Source organism: Callospermophilus lateralis, chromosome 13 (genome assembly GCF_048772815.1).
Source record: "Callospermophilus lateralis isolate mCalLat2 chromosome 13, mCalLat2.hap1, whole genome shotgun sequence".
NCBI classification, from domain to species: Eukaryota; Metazoa; Chordata; class Mammalia; order Rodentia; family Sciuridae; genus Callospermophilus; species Callospermophilus lateralis.
Genome location: NC_135317.1, coordinates 68,259,392 through 68,280,480, shown reverse-complemented (window position 1 = coordinate 68,280,480; position 21,089 = coordinate 68,259,392). Strand labels below are relative to the sequence as shown.

At 35.9% G+C, this 21,089-nt stretch overlaps 1 protein-coding gene across 5 annotated transcripts in view; it reads left to right on the top strand.

The window, feature by feature from the left end:
• The window catches only part of Kcnk2 (potassium two pore domain channel subfamily K member 2), a 125,586-nt gene that overhangs the window by 87,705 nt on the left and 16,792 nt on the right, over positions 1 to 21,089 (top strand). For 4 of the 5 annotated variants that reach the window (XM_076831591.1, XM_076831586.1, XM_076831587.1 and 1 more), the window contains one exon: positions 5,484 to 5,623. In XM_076831591.1, coding sequence (XP_076687706.1) covers positions 5,484 to 5,623 — 140 coding nt within the window. Of the gene's footprint in view, positions 1 to 5,483; positions 5,660 to 21,089 lie in introns of all 5 variants that reach the window. The other variant, XM_076831588.1, reaches the window with a different exon arrangement.

The window sequence follows — 21,089 nt, the reverse complement described above, 5'->3', positions numbered from 1 at the left end:
CTGACATTGCTATCTGGCACTTTCAACAGAGATCCAACACAATGGTCTGGAACCTCCAGAACATTTGAACTAAATACACCTTTTCTCTTTATAAATTAATTGCTTCAGATAATTTACTTTAGTAACATAAAGCTAACACACCCATTTTTCTTTAGGATGAAGTTATATGTCCATGTCTACATTCTGTAATTCATATGCATTTTAGAAAACCAGAGGAAGGGCTTAGAATAGTCCAGAAGGACTAGATAATTGTCTAAAACCAGGATGTATATTTTTTAAATAAATATTTTGTGATTCCAAAAAAAATCACAGATAAAGAAAAGTAAATATGAGGGAAAGGGCATTGCATATTCAAGTTCTTTACAGACCAACTGTTGGAAACTGTTGGAGTAAACACAGGAAAAGGTAAGGAAATTTCTGGTAAAATAGTGCTTGTCCACAGACTCACAGGGCTTTCAGGTAAGAACCCTAAGGAGAAGAGTTTGGACTTTGTGTTTCTAGCCTGAGCTAAGTATCTGCTATGCAATATGGGTAAGACGGGTTGATGGATATTATAGTTTGAATATTAGTCTCCTCCAAAACTCAGATTGAAATTGAATTGCCACTGTAATTGTATTAAGAGGTGGGACCTTTGAGAGGTCATTGGGCCATGAGGTCTTTACCCGTTTTGATTGAATAGACACTGTCATAAAAGGAATAGTATGGGCCCCTCTTGCTTTCTCCCTTAACCTTATGTCTTCTGCCATAAGATGAGGCAGAACAAAAGCCCTCACCAGATACCTGTGCTTTGAAATTAGACTTTCCAGCTTCCAGAACTCTGAGAGATAAATGACTAGTTTTCAGTATACTGTTAGAGCAGCATAAATAGTCTAAGCAGTGAACAAAGGATAAGAAGGATAATGCCTGAGATTCTAGGTGGCATAGACAACTGGGTCCAATGAAAAGAGTGATTGTTTTTGGATCGGGGCAGGCCTGGGTTTGCTCCTTTGCATACTTTCCTGTGTGACATGCCACATTAATTACTCTACTGAGACTGTGACGTCTCTATTGTAATCATTAAAGTAGGATTTTGGGGGATCAATGTAGACCAGGGTTTCACTCTTGAGTTCTGAACAGACTGAGTGAGGTTAATTCAATCATCGGCTTCAGTACTGAAAAGGCATTGGAAATAAGGCTGACTAATGGTCCTGTCCTAGGTCCATAAAAAAAAATATGAGTTGTGGGAATACAATTCACCTCAGTATCTATGACATTGTTTTATTTGTGTGGATGATTGGTAAGCCTTAGTTTTCACTCCTCTCTCCCAATCAGATTTTGAACATCCAGTAAATCAGCTGAAATGAGCATATTGACTGGGTTATACAGAACTATGAGGGCCAGAATGAGAAAAACTTTCCTAGGAGGTACCTGCCCATGGCCCCTTGGGCTATTCTGACCCTTAGTCAGTGATGCTTTGGGACCAGGTAGGAAAGAGCTGTCTTAATGCTGGGTAGGGGGATTGTTCACAGCAAATGTTTAGGAACCTACTTTATGGAGATATTGGTTCCTAGCAATAATGCCAGCATGTACCTTTCCTATATATTTACTAGTTTGATCTGTTAGATTGAATTAGGTTCTGGCTGAGTTCCTTTTATAAGCATCAGAGAAAGAGGACACCATCTAAAAAAAGGCTACTACATACCATGTGAGAGACTCAGAAAGATTAGTCTTACTTTATCTACTTGGAAACATTTGTAAGATTTCTGAAACCTTTCAACTTTCACCCCTCTTTGATATTTTTATTACCATCTGTATGTTCTAATGATCAGCTAGAAAGCTCTTAAAATGGGGAAAAAATTGTGTATATATTTTCTATGACAACCAAGGGTCGGGGGATAGAGATGCAACTATTGCTATCAGGTTGGTGGGGAACCCAGGAGGTGAGAGCTGCTCAAAGCATCCTTCAGCCTGAATCTCAGAAAGACAAAAGAGAAAAAACAGAGTGGTGGAGATAGTGGTGGGGAAGGACAGGGAAATTACTCTAGATTCATAATAAACAAAGGACACATGTATAGGTCTCCTGAATGTAGCTAGGAAATTAATGCTTGTAACAGTCAATAATTTTTTTTATAAATTCCTAATTTAAAAATATAACTCTTTTTAGAAACTTATCCTAACGTTACAGATATACTAATCTTGGTTATATATATTCAGAGTCCTGAATCAAGTGAATTTATTAATGTGGAAATTCATTTATAAGCCTTAGATATCAGAAAGTGAGTAAGATTTGTGAGTTGTTTAACAACACTCAATATATAAAAATTGAATACATATATACCTATATATGTACTCAATTTATATATATTCTCTTTTCCTAGATAATCTGACTGCCAGTTATTGCAAGAGTGGCAATTAAGAAAAGAAAAACAATTTTTCCCAAGGTTTAGAATCCACTAAAACTTGTGGGTTGAACATTTTACCCAAATATAGGCCTTTTAGTGATTAAGTGAATTTACTCTTTTCAAACTGTAACATCCTTTTTATAAGAAAGAAGACGTATAAAAAGTCATGTTGATCATGAACTAGCTCTCCTAAAATCCACATCTTGGTAAATTTATGTGTTGAGTCACAAGTATTTGGATGGAGATTTTCTGGTTTTTGAAAGAGAAAGTACTTGGAAAAAATGTCATTTTGGTTTCATTGAAATGGAAACATTTGAAAAATGGAATTTGCTGGTGAGCCTATCATATAACAGGTTTCCACACACATTTCTTAATCAGTTCTGTGAATTTGTGGAGCTGTATCCTTCATGGGCCAAGTCTTAAACATCCTGAAATTCATTTAGCTACCCTAATCCTTCCCATAAATGATTTTTAAAAATAAAGTTCTGCCCAAGGTAAAAATGTTAACTCTAGTTTGAAGGCAAGATTGTCCCTTTTTAAAACTGTATTCCTAAAATTATTATTATTTGTCCCAAAAGAAAGGTGAACCTATGTCTATGTACATGATTTAGCTAATAGAAAAATGCTCCCCGCTGACTTTTAATGCTTGCCCGTTAGTATTTGAAAGCGTCACTGTGGGCAACTATAGTTAATGTAATGTAAGACTCGGAATATTTGTGCTTAATATATGGTAGCTATTTATCAGTTGTTCTTCTGAATGGGTGAGTTGAATTTTTGTGAATTGAGTAAATCCATGACCACTGTTTACACATGCCTAGGTTCTATGCTGTTGATCCAAAAGTGCTCATTCCTTATTCTTTGTTTTAGTCACTGTCCCATCCTCTATTAAGTTACTGCTTTATGTGACGGTCTTGGATCTTCAGAGAGCTCTGCCTTTCAATTATCACACTAACTAATTGGTCATCATTTCCAATGCTGCTTCTAAGCTCTTCTTCCCATGCCTGCCCTAAATCTGACAACAATTTTCGGCTAGATTATAACAAAAGTTTCTCTTGGGGCTTTGCTGTCAATCCTTCCTTCTCTGTCACTAAGATCTTTCTGCTCAGACAGTCAAACACGAACATAGGACCAAGCTCTCTATAACCTTTTATTTACTTGCCATTGCCTTAGGATCAAGTCTTTATAATCTGACATGACCTACTTTTCTAAATTCCAGGGTTCTCCCTTCTATTCCCTATTCTCCACTCATTTGGAATTTTATCAACTACAGAAATCCTCTGACTATACCATATGTTTTCAAACTGAAATTGTTTTTGTCAGGTTTTTCATCATTGTGACCAAGAGACCTGAAAAGAATTTTAGAGGAGAAAAAGGTTATTTGGGGCTCATGATTTCAGAGGTCTCAGTTCATTGACAGGTAACTCCATTGCTCTGGACCAGAGGCAGAACATCATGGAAGAAATGTGTTTGTGGAGGAGGAAATCAACTCAGGATATGGTAATCAGGAGAGAGAGAGAGAGAGAGAGAGAGAGAGAGAGAGAGAGAGCGCGCGCAAGAGAGCGCAAGCGAGCAGTGCACAAGCACAAGCTCACCAGAGCATGCGCTCAGCTTACCAGGGACAAAATATAAACCACAAAGGCACACCCCCACTGACCTACCTCCTCCAACCACACCCTACCTCCTACAGTTACTGCCTAGTTAATTCCTATAGGGGATTAATTTTTTGATTGGGTTAAAACTCTCATCATCTAAACATTTTGCTTCTAGAACCTTCTTGCATTTTCCCCCACATGAGCTTTTGGAGGAACACCTCATATCTAAACCATAGCAGGAATATTCCATGTTTTGGTACTCATTACTTAAGACTCAATTTCTCTCCCTCTCCCTCTTCCAGAAGTAAAATTCCTTTCTCCAATGTCCTCTCATAGCACTTTTTAATTCTTTTTTTTGCCATTACTTGATTATTTCATTGTGGTTTTCTGCGTGAGGCTTTCTTAGGCTAAATTCTGATTTTCTAAAGACAGGGACTTAATTCTTCACTGGTGAAAATAAGCAATGATTTTAGATTAGGAATTTAATATGTATTACTTTTAATATGTGTTGAATAAAGAATGAATACTTGAGTTTGTCAGGATGAACCCAAGTACTATATACAACTATAAAGTTCTAATAAAAAATATATGTATATACAAATATGTATGTGTTTGTATGTGTGTATATATATATTTATATGTGTGTATATATATATTTGTGTGTGCGTGTGTATAATTTAGGAAAATAAAGGAAAAATTTTGAGTGTACCTAAAATGTCCCTTTAAAATAAAAGATTGTGTTGAAATATATACAGATTTTCATAGGTGAAGTTATTGTACCAAATAAATGGAGGTAAGTCCCTTAAGGGTGAGAGTAAAGGAAAAGACCTCCTTTGCCAAAATCTTCCTTGAGAACTAGGAATTTCAATTTATGAAAAATATGGGAATTCCTTTGAAAAGGCAGAGAATAATGAATGGCAGTATTACCTGAAAATTGCTGTTTGTTCTCAATCCATCTATGAAGGTGTTATTTCTGGCACTGGTTATCAATCCAATTGATTGTACTAATGACTTTAAAATAAGAACCATCACTGGAGTTGCTCACTTTCTGTTCAGTTTGGTCATAAATCAATTGCGTAGCATGTATTTATTGGCAGTAAAGTAAATATATAATTCCCAGAAAAAGTATATGCTCTATTTTCTACTTGTTACAATATAAATGGAAAGAGACATTAGTATACACATGCAATAATTAAGTGCTGGATTAGTTTAGACTGATTACAATAAATAACATGAAAAAGAAACGTGGAACAAAGAAAAATCACTGACTCAGAAAGTAATGAAAGGTCTCACTAAGAAGTACTTATTTCACCTGATCTTGAAAGACATAAGGATGACATGAGTGAAAATGAGAGTTCAATGTGAAGAAAAAATATGGATCAATTTGATAACAATATTAGATTTCTATGTCATGCAAGTCAAGGGTCAGTTGATAATTTTAGCAAATATCTAGATTGTTTTCTTTTAGGAATATGAAGTTATTTTGTTCTACTTTGTTTTTCTCTTACAGGCGGATCAGATATTGAGTATCTAGACTTCTACAAGCCTGTTGTGTGGTTTTGGATACTTGTAGGGCTTGCTTACTTTGCTGCTGTCCTGAGCATGATTGGAGATTGGCTCCGAGTGATATCTAAAAAGACAAAGGAAGAGGTGAGAATGAAGAAGTGTGGAAAACACTTCTATTTGGTTCATTCAGTAAAGGTTGACTTTTAAAATATGTACATTTTAAAATACTTAAGCATTATTTAAGATTTTTAATATATGCATTTGGTGTTAATTTGATGTATGAGGCAAAGGAAAAATATATCGGAGTTATAATTCATCATTTAAAAATATTTACTAAACATCTTTCATGTGCCAGATGCTAAGATCTGAGGTTAATTTGTAATGGAAAAAGATGTAATGGAAATATTTTCTTAATTTTTTTTGCTTTCTTTTTTTCCTTGGGGGTACAAAGTGAATTTTATTCTTTTAAGAAAAATATAATGGAAAATATTTATTTAAAGATATCTGTCGTATTAAATAGTAAATGTTTTATATAATGCTGACAGTTTTTGCTCTATTCAGTTCATGTTTCTATGACTTTATAAATGTGTACATGAGCACATATGTCCACACACATATTTATTCCAAAGCCATATGCATTATGGTCAATTCCTCTGTGTACATATTTCAACTCTCCAGAAAGATCCTTTTTGTTTATCTTATATACATATAGAAATGGACATTAGAATTTTATTAAAAAAATTTTTTTAAAAATTAAAATTGAAATACTGGTTTTGAAATGTTATTCCTTAGAAATTAAATTTTTATTTGTGTGTGTGTATGTGTATGTGGTATTGAAGGTCTAATCCAGAACCTGTAACCATAACATGAGCTTCATCCCTAGCACTTTTTTATTTTGTTTTGAGACAAAGTTGCTGAGGCTGGCCTCAAACTTGTGATATTTCTGTCCTAGGATCATAGGTGTGTGCCATCACACCTGGCTTAAGTTTCTTATTTACATGTCTATAGGTACTGTAAGTTGGAATTTGAATGAGTGGTGTTTTTTTTTGTTTTTTTTTTTTTAATGAATTCTGAACTTTTTACTTTGGGGTCTTAGTCAACTTTGAGAGAATAACAAATCTGTAACATCAGCACCTGTACTACTCATTGCCTTCCTTTAATTTTCTTCTCCATTTCATTATCTGCTATTCATAGACCGCAAGACACCAGGATCAAATTTTTGCCACACGCACAGGTTCTTTAAACATATACCCACCAAAAATGAAATTAGATAATTAATAATGAAATTAATTTCTATCTACAAAACTTTTCTTCTATATTTTAAATTTGTACAAGTTTTAAATAAATACCAAGATACCTATAGTTACTGGCAAGAGTTTAATTTATGCTTCCTTTCATATTTCCCAGCTAGGAAATCATTAACTTAGTCTATATTAACCTGTATATGAATTGTACCATAAAATCAAAATTGTTTTATTTAAACAAATCAGCAAGATAGTATGCTTGATATGTTACCTTAAATAGTGTGAAAAGTCTTCTTTTGAATGGACCTGAGTATGGATTCCCCTTAATCAGGTTCAATGTGTGTGTGTGTGTGTGTGTGTGTGTGTGTGTGTGTGTGTGAGAGAGAGAGAGAGAGAGAGAGAGAGAGAGAGAGAGAGAGAAATGGTTATTCTAACTTCATGGGCACATTTAAGGATCTTGATATGCTAAGGAATAAAAGGAACTTGTAGCTAGAATATGTTTTGGGTAACAGTGGAAATGAGAGCTGCTCAAACATCCAGCCATAAAAAAGTGACTTTCAAAGGAATTTAAACACACACACACACACACACACACACACACACACACAAATTTATTTCTTAAGTAAAATAGCCTTTACCAGAACATATGCAACATAGTTTGATAATTAGGAAAAATATTATTTGGTGATACACACATATGTGTAGGATAAATATATTCTGTGTTACGTACATACCCACTAACACTGTGGATCAAAGTCATGAAGTGTGAAAACCACTAAGGCACATGTAATACGGGGGGAAGAGCATTAAGTCTTGATCAAATTGGCATAGAATATTTGATTGAAGTTTGAAATCTGCATCAGTAAGAAGCAGTGTTTTTTGTGGTAGAACAGTCTGGTATAAAATATTAGCACACTTTTAATGAGATCACCATCTGTAATAGTCTTGGGCTGTTACAACAAAGTACCATGGACTGGGGGCATGAGCACACATTTATTTTCTCAGTTCTGAAAACTCTTAAACTGGCAGGGCTGGTTCCCATGAGGGCTTACTCCTTGGCTTGCAGATGGCACCTTTTTACTGTGTCCTCACATAGCCTTTCCTCTGTGCCCATTTGTGGAGAGCAAGTCCTGTGTCTCTTCCTCTTCTAAGACACCAGTTTTATTGGATCAGGGCCCCAGTCTTATGGCCTCATTTAACCACCTTCTTAAAAGTGCTCTCTCCAAATACAGTCACATTGGGGGTTGTGGCTTCAACATATGAATTTTGAGAGGACATAATTCAGGCCAAGACACTGTTCTTTCAAAGAAGTTCATATTTCTGCATAACTGGTTTAGTATATATGAAAAGCAAGGTCGTGTGCCCACTTTTGAAGGATCACTATGACTTTCAGCTGAAGTATCAGTGTGCTTTCATGCCAATTAAACATGGAGAAGCAGGAAACTTTTTTTTTTTTTTTTTTTTTGTCTTACCACAAATCTTTTGGCATCTACCTAGTGTTTTGAGTAACATGTACTTTCTGGTAATTGCATCTGTAGAAAGCTCTCATGAGTAAAGGGCATGACCAAAAGTTTATGTGAACCCTCTGAAGCTGCAGCTGCTCTGGATGGCTGAGACAGTTGAAATAGAATTTTCAATTTGAGCAGATGTGTATTTTCTGATTTATAGTACAATTTAGGGAAATGCAGAATGGGGCTACAAATTCAACAGAGTGTGAAAAAAAGAAAGGGAAAGGCAATTTATAATTTATCTGAAGATTATTTGGGACAAAAATTTTATAAATGAAATACTACTCAGATTTTTTTAGCAATAGATAAAAATATTATCCAATAATTTTGACTTTGAAATAACCCAATCAAAGGTATAATTAAATTAAAACCAACTAAATGTACCTTAGTTGTCATGGATGAACTGGTGCCAGGTGACTGTTCAGTATGTATACCTTACTTTTTATGCCTCAAACATTCAAGATATTCCATCTTTTAAAATTTTTCATAATTTTCAGAAGTAATAGGTTATTTATTTTGGGCATGGGGGATCAAACCTAGGGCCTCACACATGCAAAGCATGGCCTCTACCACTGAGCTGCAACCCCAGCCCAACAAGAGTATTTCTAGTTCTCAGTTTTTAGAACTAAAAATGCTAAAAAATTTAATAATTGAGGATCCTCCACACACACACACACACACACACACACACACACACAGAGAGAGAGCGAGAGAGAGAGAGAGAGAGAGAGAGAGAGAGAGAAAGAGAGAGAACACAAATGTAACTAGTATAGAATATAAAAATGAATCAGATTCCCAAGTGATATTACTAAGGCACATACATTCCCTGAATGAAAAGATTCAGGCTAATGAAAAAAATCCCAGTCTTATGCTATTTTTTTCAGAAAGAAATCTGTTTTAACCATGTTAGTAAAATATGCTCATACAGAGCTAATCATATGGGGCCTTATTTCATTTTTAAATGAAACATATGCTATTTTCAATGAAGAATACTTTTAATAAAGTTATGAAAGTAAGGAAAAATACTGTTTTCTGTCAATATAATGAAATAAAACATGTTGATATAGCTAATACATCTGAAATATTTGAAGAGCAAATGATTAGACAGAAAAACACTATATGGTTTCAGAAATGCTACAATAACTATAGTTATCTGCATTCCTCAAGGAAACAATAACAAACTGAATAACTTTTCCCTGGAGACATGCATTTCTGAAAAGTGTTTGTTTCGTTATGTTTAAAGCTCTAATGGGAAGTAGGAATATGTTTAACAGTAAAGATTAATGTAAATAGCTATCTTTTCTATAAGCCTATGTATGGTCCTCTGAGGAAATGATGGTTCCATGTAGAAGATAAAGATTATTTAGGTATTCTGCATAACACACTATAACTGCTTCCTTAGGCAGGTGTAATGAAAATAAGATGGGGTTCTGGCTCAGCGGTAGAGCATTTGCCTGGCATGTGGAAGACCCTGGGTTTCATCCTGAGCACCACATAAAAATAAACAAAGATATTGTGTTCATGTATAACTAAAAAATATTTTTAAAAATGTGACCACAAAACTGAGGTGATACCTCCACTTGCTTAAAAAGCAAGCAGGGAAGAGTGTGTCCTCGTTACACGGAGGCCTTGCTCAAGTTACTTGTGGTTTACATTTCTTGTGGTTGAGAACTGTGATGTGTATGTACGGCCCAGATCCATTTCCATTCACCACAGTGTTTGGTATGTTCCTGTGTCCATACGAGATAAACACCAGCACAGCCCCTACCACAGCTTGCTAGGCCTGTCAGGCTGTCTGGCAAAAGAGCCAGCCACAGTGAATGTAGCACCAAGCGACACTTTTTTATTATATTATTTCTTTAGTATGGAGATGTATATGCAACCAGAGACACTCACTCTAAAGAGTTGGCTTTATATCAAAGTAAGGAAAAGCCATTTTTCTGGAGAATTCTAATGCAAAGAAACCTTGAAAAACTATTCCTGCTCTGACCCCAGTATGCTGAAGAGAGCCGGGCATGTAGAGAGGCATCGTTTTCTTCTGTTGGTTACCTGATGACAGTAGCATTGGTCTTCCCTGAACTTCACTCATCATGACAGTGACCCTTTCAGTGAAAGAGCTGCTCTTTATCTTGGCCAGAAATTAGCAATTTGAGAACAGTCTCAGTCTGAGCCTGGAAATTTTGCAATAGAATATGTGTGATGATCATTTCTTATAGGAGATGTACTTTAAATATGAAAGATTTTATATCCCATTTTGAAATAGCTTAAAACCTTAGGGAACTCTTAGAGGATTTTAAGTAAGCAGAATAGATACTCTTGGCAGCAGTGAGAAATAAAGGTTACAAGGAAACAGAGCTGGATGCAGAGAACTCAGTTGGGAGAGATTATTTCAGGAATCCAGGTAATAGAGAACAGAGTCTGTGGTGGCAGTGAGAGAGGGGTAGAAGTATGGGTTTTAAAAACATTTAGTGACCTAAGGAATAGAATTTGGTAACTTATTAGCTGTCGGCAGAAATCGAGAGAAGATGACACAATTCTAACATTGGGAAGGATTATCCAATACAGGAAAGAATACAGGAAAACAAAATTTTGAGTAGATGGGAGGAATAAGATAGTTTCATTGTAGACATAATTCTGACTGACTGATATGTTTTTGACATCCAGGTGATTAATTCAAGTCTAGAAAATTGACAGTTTGGTAGTTTGGGTCTTCACTACATAAATAGGAATGGTAATGGAAGTTGTGAATGTCGATGAATTCACCTCACAAAGATTTTTAAAATAAGTCGGCAATAGATTTAAAAATGGGCTACAAAAGAACACTTTCAGTGATGTGGAGACACCAAAGGACTGCTTAGGAAATTATGTGACTAAATAAATTGATTCATAGTAGGGTCTGTTGAAAAGACAAGGAAGGTGAGATTTTGAAGAGAGAGTAGTGAAAGTGATCAATTTATGAATGACAGTTGTGAAGAGAAGGAATTGGATAAAAGGCCGACATAGAACATACAATAGATGAACAAAGTAGCTAGAATTCCTTCTGCAGCTGTGCTCCAGGGCTGCCACTCCTGTATAAAACAGTGCAAATATCATGCTTTAGAATTTGTACAATGCAATGTGTATATGGTAGTTCTTGGGTACATGGAGCATAATTCCAAAGGGCAGCATTCACAGTGCTTTTATGGAAATGGAGCCTGTGCAGCCCAACTAAGAGAAACTTGTTCCCTCTGGAGTGCATCAGGGAGCAGCCCTGATCCCAGGAGTTCTTGTGCATGCATACATGGTGAATATGGATGTCTGTGGGGTGGGAGTGACCTATGATGATGGTGAGTGGGACCTGCCAGCAAGGGGAAGACCTGGAGCATGGAGAGGAGGTAGGGATTAGAATTGTATAATATCTCATTCATTTCTAAATTATTTATTCATTCCTCAAAAAATACCAATAAAGTGCTTAGATTTGATGAAGCTGTACTGGGTGCTGGGAGATACTCTGCCTGTGGTGGTTTGAGGTCAGTCTGTCTATTTGTTAAGACTCCACAGGCGATGTGTTTCCTTCCTGATCTACATTCATTTTGGCTTTTCTTCCTTTAGGATAGAAATTGGAGTTGGAATAAGAAGGTACTTAGCCTGTGATGTAGAGATCAGTTCTTAAAATAGCCTGCTTTTGCTTTTTTCTATACTATTTCTTCTTCCTTCCAGCCATGTACTCCCCTTCCTCCCAGCCACCTTTCTTCCTTTTGTCTTAAGACTGTGTATCAGACTTTCAGGTAATGTCTTTGATTTGTAACATATGGCAGGGAAGTGCAAAATACTGATTAGTACGATTTTTTTTCTTGGTGGTGGTATTTTTCTTATTGCGGTCCTAAAGTAGTTAAAAATCACCATTTTAAGTTGGACTATGGACATAGAATACAGTGATCGTAAAACTTCTCAGATTTACATTTAATGCATATAACTCTGCTTCAGCCAAAGGGTGAGAAAAATAAAGTAAAGGCTATTAAAATGAAGGCACATAAAAGGACCCTTTTCTCCTATCCATCAATAGGAGTATCTCTCACTGTGCTGAGGGAAAAAGATAGAGAAGTCACACTTTTATAGAAAAGTTCCATCTGCTGGTCAACATTTGGCTCTGCTTAGTTGTGCCAAGGAGAAAGTTGCTTCTTTTTCCAATCCTAGTCTGAGCTTATCAGGTTATTATTTATTTAGTAAATAAGCCATTGGGAAGGAGAATAAAAATAAAAGAACAAATAACAACACAAGACTTAAATTATTCTTTAAAACAACAGTAATTGCCAGGAGTCAGTACATATCTAATTTAGATTCTAGGTGAATTTTATGGTCAGTCATTTCTGCAGAACCAAGACTCCAAATTATGTCTCTGTGTAGTTTTGTTATTTATGTTGCATATTATGAACCTTTTTTGGGGTCTAGAGTTAGGGACATTTTTACAAATCAAAATATATGTTGAAAATAAAATAGGATTTGAAAAACCTTTCTTAGAGAATACACTTTTATCTTTTAATATTAATTGAGGTCATGATTAAAATGAATAGCTATCAGATGACGATGGCTAATATGGAAGCCACCAAAGGGTGTAGTATCTTGCTTATGCTTGTACAACTTCTGCAATGGGGGAGTCAGTCAGCAACCCAGAAGACTTGACCCCATGGCCCTACTTTTTTCACCCTTTTGCCGTGCTGCCTCCAGGTGTTCAAGGTGTTGGTTATATGTTGTTGTTAAGCCCCTCCTCTTCTTCCTCTTCTACCTCCTACCTCCTACATCTACATAGATGTTCTATGGACTTGAAAACTAGTTTCTACCTGAAACGTTCCTTAAATTAACCCAGAATACTATTGTCTTAATTATTTTCTTGAATCACAAAACGAAGTAGAATTCACATTAATTAACCCCTTTTTTGTTCTAAGTAAAATTAGCTCAGTTGCTACCTTAAGAACATAAAAAACAGCTGGGTGCAACAGTTTATGCCTGTAATCCCAGCAGCTCGGGAGGCTGAGACAGGAGGATCTTGAGTTCGAAGCCAGCCTCAGCAAAAGTGAGGTGCTAAGCAATTCAGACAGACTGTCTCTAAATAAAATACAAAGTAGGGCTGGGGTTGTGGCTCAGTGGTCGAAGCCCCTGATTCAGTCCCCCCAAAACACATAAAAAACATGCAGGAAGTTTCCTTTTTGTTTTTATAAGATTTTAGTTTGAACCTCACTATTTATAAATCATGCCTTCTTTTTGTTTCAAGTATTTCATGGAATGCCATCTGGTAATAGAAATTCAGAGTAATTTTTTCTATTCATTTGTACATAATAGGAAAATAAGTTGATAGCTTTTGCCTCAAAGCTCTAAGTAATTACATTTTCTGTAGTTAGAGATCACATTATAGGGATTTAGTGCATCAAGATATAATGTTATCTGTTTCTTTTGACTGTTTTAGAACTGTCATCTGTTCCAAGATTTCATGTCAGGAAAAGTTGCCATCATGAACTTTGCTCTTGAAATTGTTCTTAGAATTTTTCTTCAACCTAAAATATTGTGCTTACTCATAATCAGAGCTAAAATCAATCACATTTTACAAAACAAAAAAAAGAGAGAAATGTGTTTGCTGAGAACACAAGCGCATGTGTTTTCAAAGATGGATCAGCAGACAAATTTGCTTTTAGCTCCTTTTCATATAAGACTTTTTCTAAATCAATGTTAGTTAGTTTGTGGTTGGTTGAGGCTGAGAGTAGGGAGAACATTTTGGAGTTTACTTGGAATTATCTGATCATCTTTGCACCAAAATGTGATCTGTTCAGTGTTCAGTGGAGAACATCCCAATTGTAGCAAGGAAACTTAGTTCTCTCTGCTTCAAACATGATTTAAGCCAAAAGAACAGCTTCCAATTACTAGTGTGTATGTGCACATATACACACATTCACAAATGCATAAACACACACACACACACACACACACACACACACAATCTCTTGTTTCAGAATAAGAAAAAATGCCTGTTCTTCTTCCAGAACAAGTGTTAGGCATCAGTCTTATTCATGAAATATTTTCGTTTGTCTTCCCTTCCACATACACCTTAGGGTTACAGCTCCTTCTTCCTTTGTGGTAGGCGAGTCACGTGAATAGATCTGGCCAGTGAGTGATGGGCGTAATGCGTAGGAGAAAATGGGAAGAAAATTTAATTGCTCTTATGGGCCTCTCAAGAGTTTGCTTGCCTTTGGCCCAGTCACCACAGGAGATAGTGCATGCTGCTCTCTGTCTGGGTCCCTGCCTGGCCTGGGGACTTAGTATTCACAAGCAATTAACCTTTGCTTGATTAGGGGACTGTTTGTTCTGTATGATAATCTACTTTTTTCTAAATAATTTTATAAACTACTATACTGTAATCATTATTTGTCTAATTTAAACAAAGTAAATATAATGCTAAGAATAGTATTATTTGAGGAAAGAGTTAAAATAATAATAATTTGGGAGATTCAAATTTTATGTGTTATATTAATCATATAATTCAAGGAAAGATTAAAGTAATAATCATAAGTTGGGGTACTTAAACTTTATGTGCCACTTTCATATTTTTGGTTTTATATTAGCTCCCAAATCTCTAACAAGCTTAGCTAGATTATCTGTCTTTACCTTACTTAAGCTTATTAAATCAGAACATCGGGTAAGAATTGAAGTAAAAAGGATCAACCTGTTCTTTTTTGTTGTTTGGGTTTTTTTTTTTTTTTTTTTTTTTTGATACCAGGGATTGAACCCCAGGGACACTCGACTACTGAGCCACATCCCAAGCCCTATTTTGCATTTTATTTAGAGACAGGGTCTCACTGAGTTGCTTAGTGCCTCATCATTGTTGCTGAGGCTGGCTTTGAACTGGAGATCCTCCTGCCTCAGCCTTCCCTAGCCTTTGGGATTACAGGCATGTGCCCCTGCACCCGGCTCAACCTGCTTTTCAAAGAAATTATAGATGAACTTTAAGTTGTATGAAAACTGGAGATTCCTATTCCTGTAAAAAGGCAGTTCCTGCTCTCAGCCCTCCTGCATCTGTCTTTGCTTCTGTCCACTCATTTAGGATTGGTTTGATGATACTGAATCTATAGAAAGAAATCTTTTAGAAATTATATACCTAACTGAAGGTAGGTCCCATCACACCTATACATAATATCAAAGTAATCAGATATACAAGAATAGGATATCATTATCTGATATTATTGTTTAATTTATTAGATGAATATGTATGATATTGCTGATACCAAACTGTTTTTGAGCTTAAGAATCAAAATTTCATTTGATTCAACCTGCCATTCTAAGGAACCATATTTACAAACTGTATTTGCAAATAGTAAAAATTCATAATAGAATCTATCCTTTAAATTATGACTTACTTATTAAGGAAAATCATCTATAGTATGTTTTTTGTCATTACTCATCTAAAAATTTTCAGAATTCTATTTGGATTATATACACCCTGTAGATGATCTCATCTCAACTCACAAGACTTGGTTGTACCTTCATGTTGCACACATCTCTCTCCCTGTTGGACTTGTCCCCTTCTCTGCAGACTGACTCCAGATTTCCTCTCCACTATTCACCTGGCCATGCCACAGCTGCTCTCCTGTGCTGAAGCTTTCTCTGGGCCACTGCACCAATCATGGGTACAAATTTCTCACTTTATTCCCTCAGCAAATATAAGGCTGGCACAGCATGCAACATTATGGAAGGCTTGAGGATGACTTAAGAGAATGACAGGCAGCAAAGGACAGCTTTATGCTGGACAGTCAGGCAGTGCTGCTCCATGAGTCTCTTGGCTTCTTTTCAACACCTCCACTCTTGCCTGTCTCGCTCCTCAGCCCTCTGAGTGCAGTCCTGTTGCTATGTCTGATTATCACTCCAGAGGATTCATTCAACTAGATAGTCCATCTTCTGAATGCAGAGGTCAGACCAGCCAAAGATCCAGTCAACACAATGGAAACATATGTACAAATATACACTCCTCTAGATTGGGAGAACCTTTTCAATTATTAAGCAAGATACTGGAGGCCCTGTTCTGAAGCAACTGCATTTGCATTGCTTCCTAAGGTAAGGTTGTTCCCAAGTGTAGTGGATAGGTATTTGATTTATATGTCTGTGAGTAATCAAGCAGAAGTTCAAACAAAGATGCTCACCAAAACCATCACTTTTATCATAAAAGATATAAGGATAAATTCTCATTCTCACCAGAGTGGTAGGCTGCTTGTGATCTTCTGAAGTCTGCTTCTTTCACCTTTAATTTAAAGTGGAAAAGCTTCTCACATCTCATAATTGTTTATCCCTCCAGTACAAACCACTCTGGATTTGCTATCTATTAGTCTTTCCACAACTATAAGCTCTTAGGTGTCTTCTAAGCAAAATGCTTTGCATGAAATGTCACCCTAAAGCTAGGTAGAACGTCAATTACATTGGGAAATCTCACTGTGTGAAGGAATTCATTTGCAAAATTGGAGACTGTAGGTCTGAATATGATGATGTTTTTCATGGGATTTATCACAAATGTCACTGACCCCTTCAATTTCCTGGAACTTATTTGTGAGAAAGTGATTTCTTTTAGTGAGGGTATATTGATGTCATCTAGTTGTACATGTACGCACACACATTCATCTTTAATCTTGCTATTCATACAATAATTTGAGAACTTGTTTGGCTAGATTCAATCTAATTATCCATTCAATTTAATGGGTACTAAATTAATACATGTTTTATAAAATGTTTAATACATGTTTCTGAATTATTAGGCAAAGCAGCAGGGATGTATAATCAGGGCAGGAGAAGAATTGCTTTACTATTTTTGAAACCACAAGAACTGCAACACAAAGGTTTGTCATACATATGAATGCATTTAAAAACAAGATAATCTTGTTTTTTAATATAGGATAAGTGAAGGTTTCACTGAGTAGTGTTGCTAGTATTCAAGTTGGGGACTATTATACCACCCACAAAAGGGGCACAGCACACGACATGTTCAATAAAGTAATTGATTTTTTTGTTCCTCAAATATATCTGGGTGACCCATGGCTTCAGACACTTGACTTAGTAAAATATTTTAAAAGTCATACCATAGCATTTGCCCTCAAGGAGAAATTTATGGTTGAGTAAGAGTACATATGCATCTCCTAATAATTAATATAGGGTAGAAACTATAATAGAAATAAAAGGAGATGCTTTGTGAGCAATGGCACACAGAAATGGGAATTGTTAAGACTAAGGGAAAATTGCATAAAGAATGTAGCACCCTGACTTCTTTCTTTCTTTCCTGTTTTACATTCAGTCTATCAAGCAATCCTGTAACACTGATCTGAAAATGTATCAAAAAATCCAACCCCTTCTTACTTTTTATCCCTTCTGGTGCCACCATTAACTCATACTCTTATTCCAGGGGCCTCTCAATGAGTCCCCTGCTTTCACCTTTTCTCTAAAATCTATTCTCCACATAGATATCTCAATCGTCCTTGGAAACATGAGTCTCGTCCTGTCTCTTCTCCGCTTAGAAGCTTTCAGTAGCTTCCCATTGTCCTCCAAGTACAAATTAGTCTATAAAGTAGCATGAAATGTTCTGTACTGTGCAGCCCCCATTACTCTGGCCTCTTCTCTTCTCTTTCTCCTTGAGCACTCTGCTGCAGCCTTACCGCCTCCCTTGCTGTTTCTCTAGCACACCTGACAGGCTCCGGTCGCAGGAACTTTGCACAGACAGCTCCCTATCATCAAGGTGCTTCCCGCCAGGGTCAAGTCTTTACATCATTTCCATGTTGTCAGCAACATTAACCTTGGCATTCCTGCTTAAAATTGTGCTCTCTACCCACCCCCACTACCCTTGATTCTCCTTGCCCTGTGCTACATTTCCATCATATTCACCAATGTGTAACTTCTTATCTGTCTTTATTATGTGTTATAGTTCACTGTCTCTCTTCCGAACTCTTCAAAAGGGAAGGAAATGGTGCTTGGTATATAATGGGCACTCCAGGGCTTGTTGAGTTGAATGAATGAGCAACTGTAGAGATAAGAGGATTTAGAGAAAAGGGCTCAGAATTCGGAAAGCTCTAGATAGACCTATTAGCATATTTTGAACAGTGATATGAGAACATGTTTAATTACCTCAGTGATAAAAATGGAAGGACTAAGGCTGGAGATGTAGCTCACTTGTCTAGTATGTGTGATGCCCTGGATTTGATCTCCAACACTGGGGGGCGGGGAGGGGGGGCGGGGAAGGAAGGCCTACGTGTCCCTCTCCATCAAATCAAAAATAAAACTTTAATTTTATTCATTTTTTCCATTTCTAGTCGAATCAAAGTGTATTTATTTGACTGAGTTTTACTGTATTATTGCTTATAGGTGCTAATAAATTATAATTTATATTTAAGAAATGATCAACTTCAATTAGGCAGCTTGGCATATAAGCTATTTAAAATTTTCAACACCCTGAAACATTTCATAGTTTAAAAATTCTTGAGTAATTCCTGTAAGATGCAATACAAGGTTGATACCTCAAACTAGATACAGTTCAAAATCTATCTCTAGTAGCATAAAAATTGTATTTTTCTTCCTGAGGTGATGGTTTTATGATGGGAAATTTCTTGATATTTTTAATGCGTTGTTATAGTTGTTTTGTTTTATTTGAAAAATAATCAGTTTTTATTGTTTATTCGATGCTACTAATTAAAAAATACTCCTCTTCCCCTATGTAAAATACTACTTATAGCAATTGTTTCTATTTTATACACTAGGAATATTTCTAAAAGGTTTTAATATTTTCAAATTTTCTAAGCTATGTAAAGTGACAAATTGTTAATTTTAAGAGCCTTCATTTGATTGAAAAGCAAAATTAATGCACAAGTGAAGAAAAACATGCGGGGAGAAAGGGCTACTGGTTTATAACTGGTATGTTTCTAGAGACCAAAACACATAGAAATAACTAATACTATGATTTTAATTATTAGTTGGTAAATGTATTATTCATTAAAGGGAAAAGGTGCGTAGAGAAATAATATTCTTATATGAGATTGATTCCTTACGGTTTTCCAAAGAGGAACTGGTATGTTTTCCAAGATCTTCAATTAGACAATATTGTTACCTTGGATGCATGATGCTAAATCATCATCTGCTTTTATTTTTAATTACAAATATTTTGCTCAAAAAGTGTTGCCTTCAAAATGATGGTTAATTTCAAATAGCCCAGGTCTTCTTCCAATGGAACTTAGCAGAAACGTTCTGTATTGGAAAAGATGCGTCTGAGATGGCATTCGGTCCACTTAGGAGTTCTGAATACGCAACTTCAGAACAAGAGTTCTGCCTCTCCCTCCCTGGACAGCTTAATCTACTAAAGGGTCCTGGGAATACTGATACTATTTCTCACACTTCTGTTCTAATCTAGATATTAGTGACTACGTGTAAAATAAAGTCTGTATGGATTTTATAGTTTGAGAGGGAAAAATTGGAGGGATGCTTATGCCTACCTGGAATAAATGTGTTTGTGGCTTTTAGAGAGATCATGCAGCCTAAAGGCCATCAGAAATAGAAATGTACTTCATAGCTTTGTATCCAAGGTAGACACTCTGCCAGTGGGAAAACTCTCAGGCTTCATACAGTTCTTTTAGTGTAGTAGAAAGGTGATGCCTTTGTTAATGGTTTTTCAGTAGAGGCCTAATACACATTTGCCAGGTTAGAGCACTCTCCTTATTTTAAAAAAGCAGATTGAAGCTTACAAAAGAGTATTAAGCTGTGAATTTTTTTAGAAATGATGACTCTTTTAAATAGTGATTTGCTAAAGCTGGATCTCATATCACAGCACTTCCTTAAAATAAACAAAGTATTAGGATTATAAATTGAAAATTGTTCCTAGGTCTTTTACCTCATCTATGAACCCCAGGCTCTCTAATGAAAAACATAGATTTTGTATAAAAGGCATATTATTCAAAAATGTTGCTTCAGAAGTTCTTGTGCAATATCAAGAGTTTTAGAATTTTTTCTATGATAAATGTGCTGTTTTAGTTCATTTGTTCTGTCGTCCATTCGCGAATCTTTGTGTTCATCCCTAATTGGATACTGTGCATTGAGCTAGAAGCAAGTTTAGATTTATATTTCTACATCACTGTCTCTTTGAACCTGATTATTACTACAAATATGTTCCATCTGTCCACATTCAGCAACCACGAACAGCATCATATTCTTGTATTCATTAAAGACCTCAGGTATTGTGTTGCACAAACCAATTAAATAAGTAGAGTGTTCCCTGTTGGAGGAGCTTAGCCATCTGAGGATACCTTTAAACTACAGAATAACGAATCAGTTAGTTCCCACTTCTTTTTCTCCTCAACTTTTCACCTTCCATCATGCAAAATGCTTGAGCAACCAACTTTTCACATCTAAAGAAAAAGAAGATAAGGTTAGTGAGAGGGGAACTTGAGAATAGAGCCTCTCTAAAAGCTTCTAAAGCCTCTCACATAAGCCCCAGAGATGTTAGAATCAGACACAGGCAAAGGGCCCATCTCATTCCATGTAGTCTAAGTATTAGTTTAATGTAAGAGCTCATGAAGCTGGATTTTTTTTTTTATTTTCATCAATATCAAATAAAAACAAGCAGGAAATCCTAATGTGGTCCTGAAGAGGCATTTGAACTTTTCGTTGCTTTCTCACCTTCCTGAATATTCCTTGTTCCTTTAGTACACGATATAACATGACTTCATAAAATAACTAGAGCAAGATATAACAGAAATCTGTGATAACACTGCTCTCTGTTGCGTGGGTATAAATAAAAAGAGTTCAAACCACGTTCTCTAAAACATAAAGCAGTATCGTAAATGTTGTATGGGAAAGTCAATCTGCCTG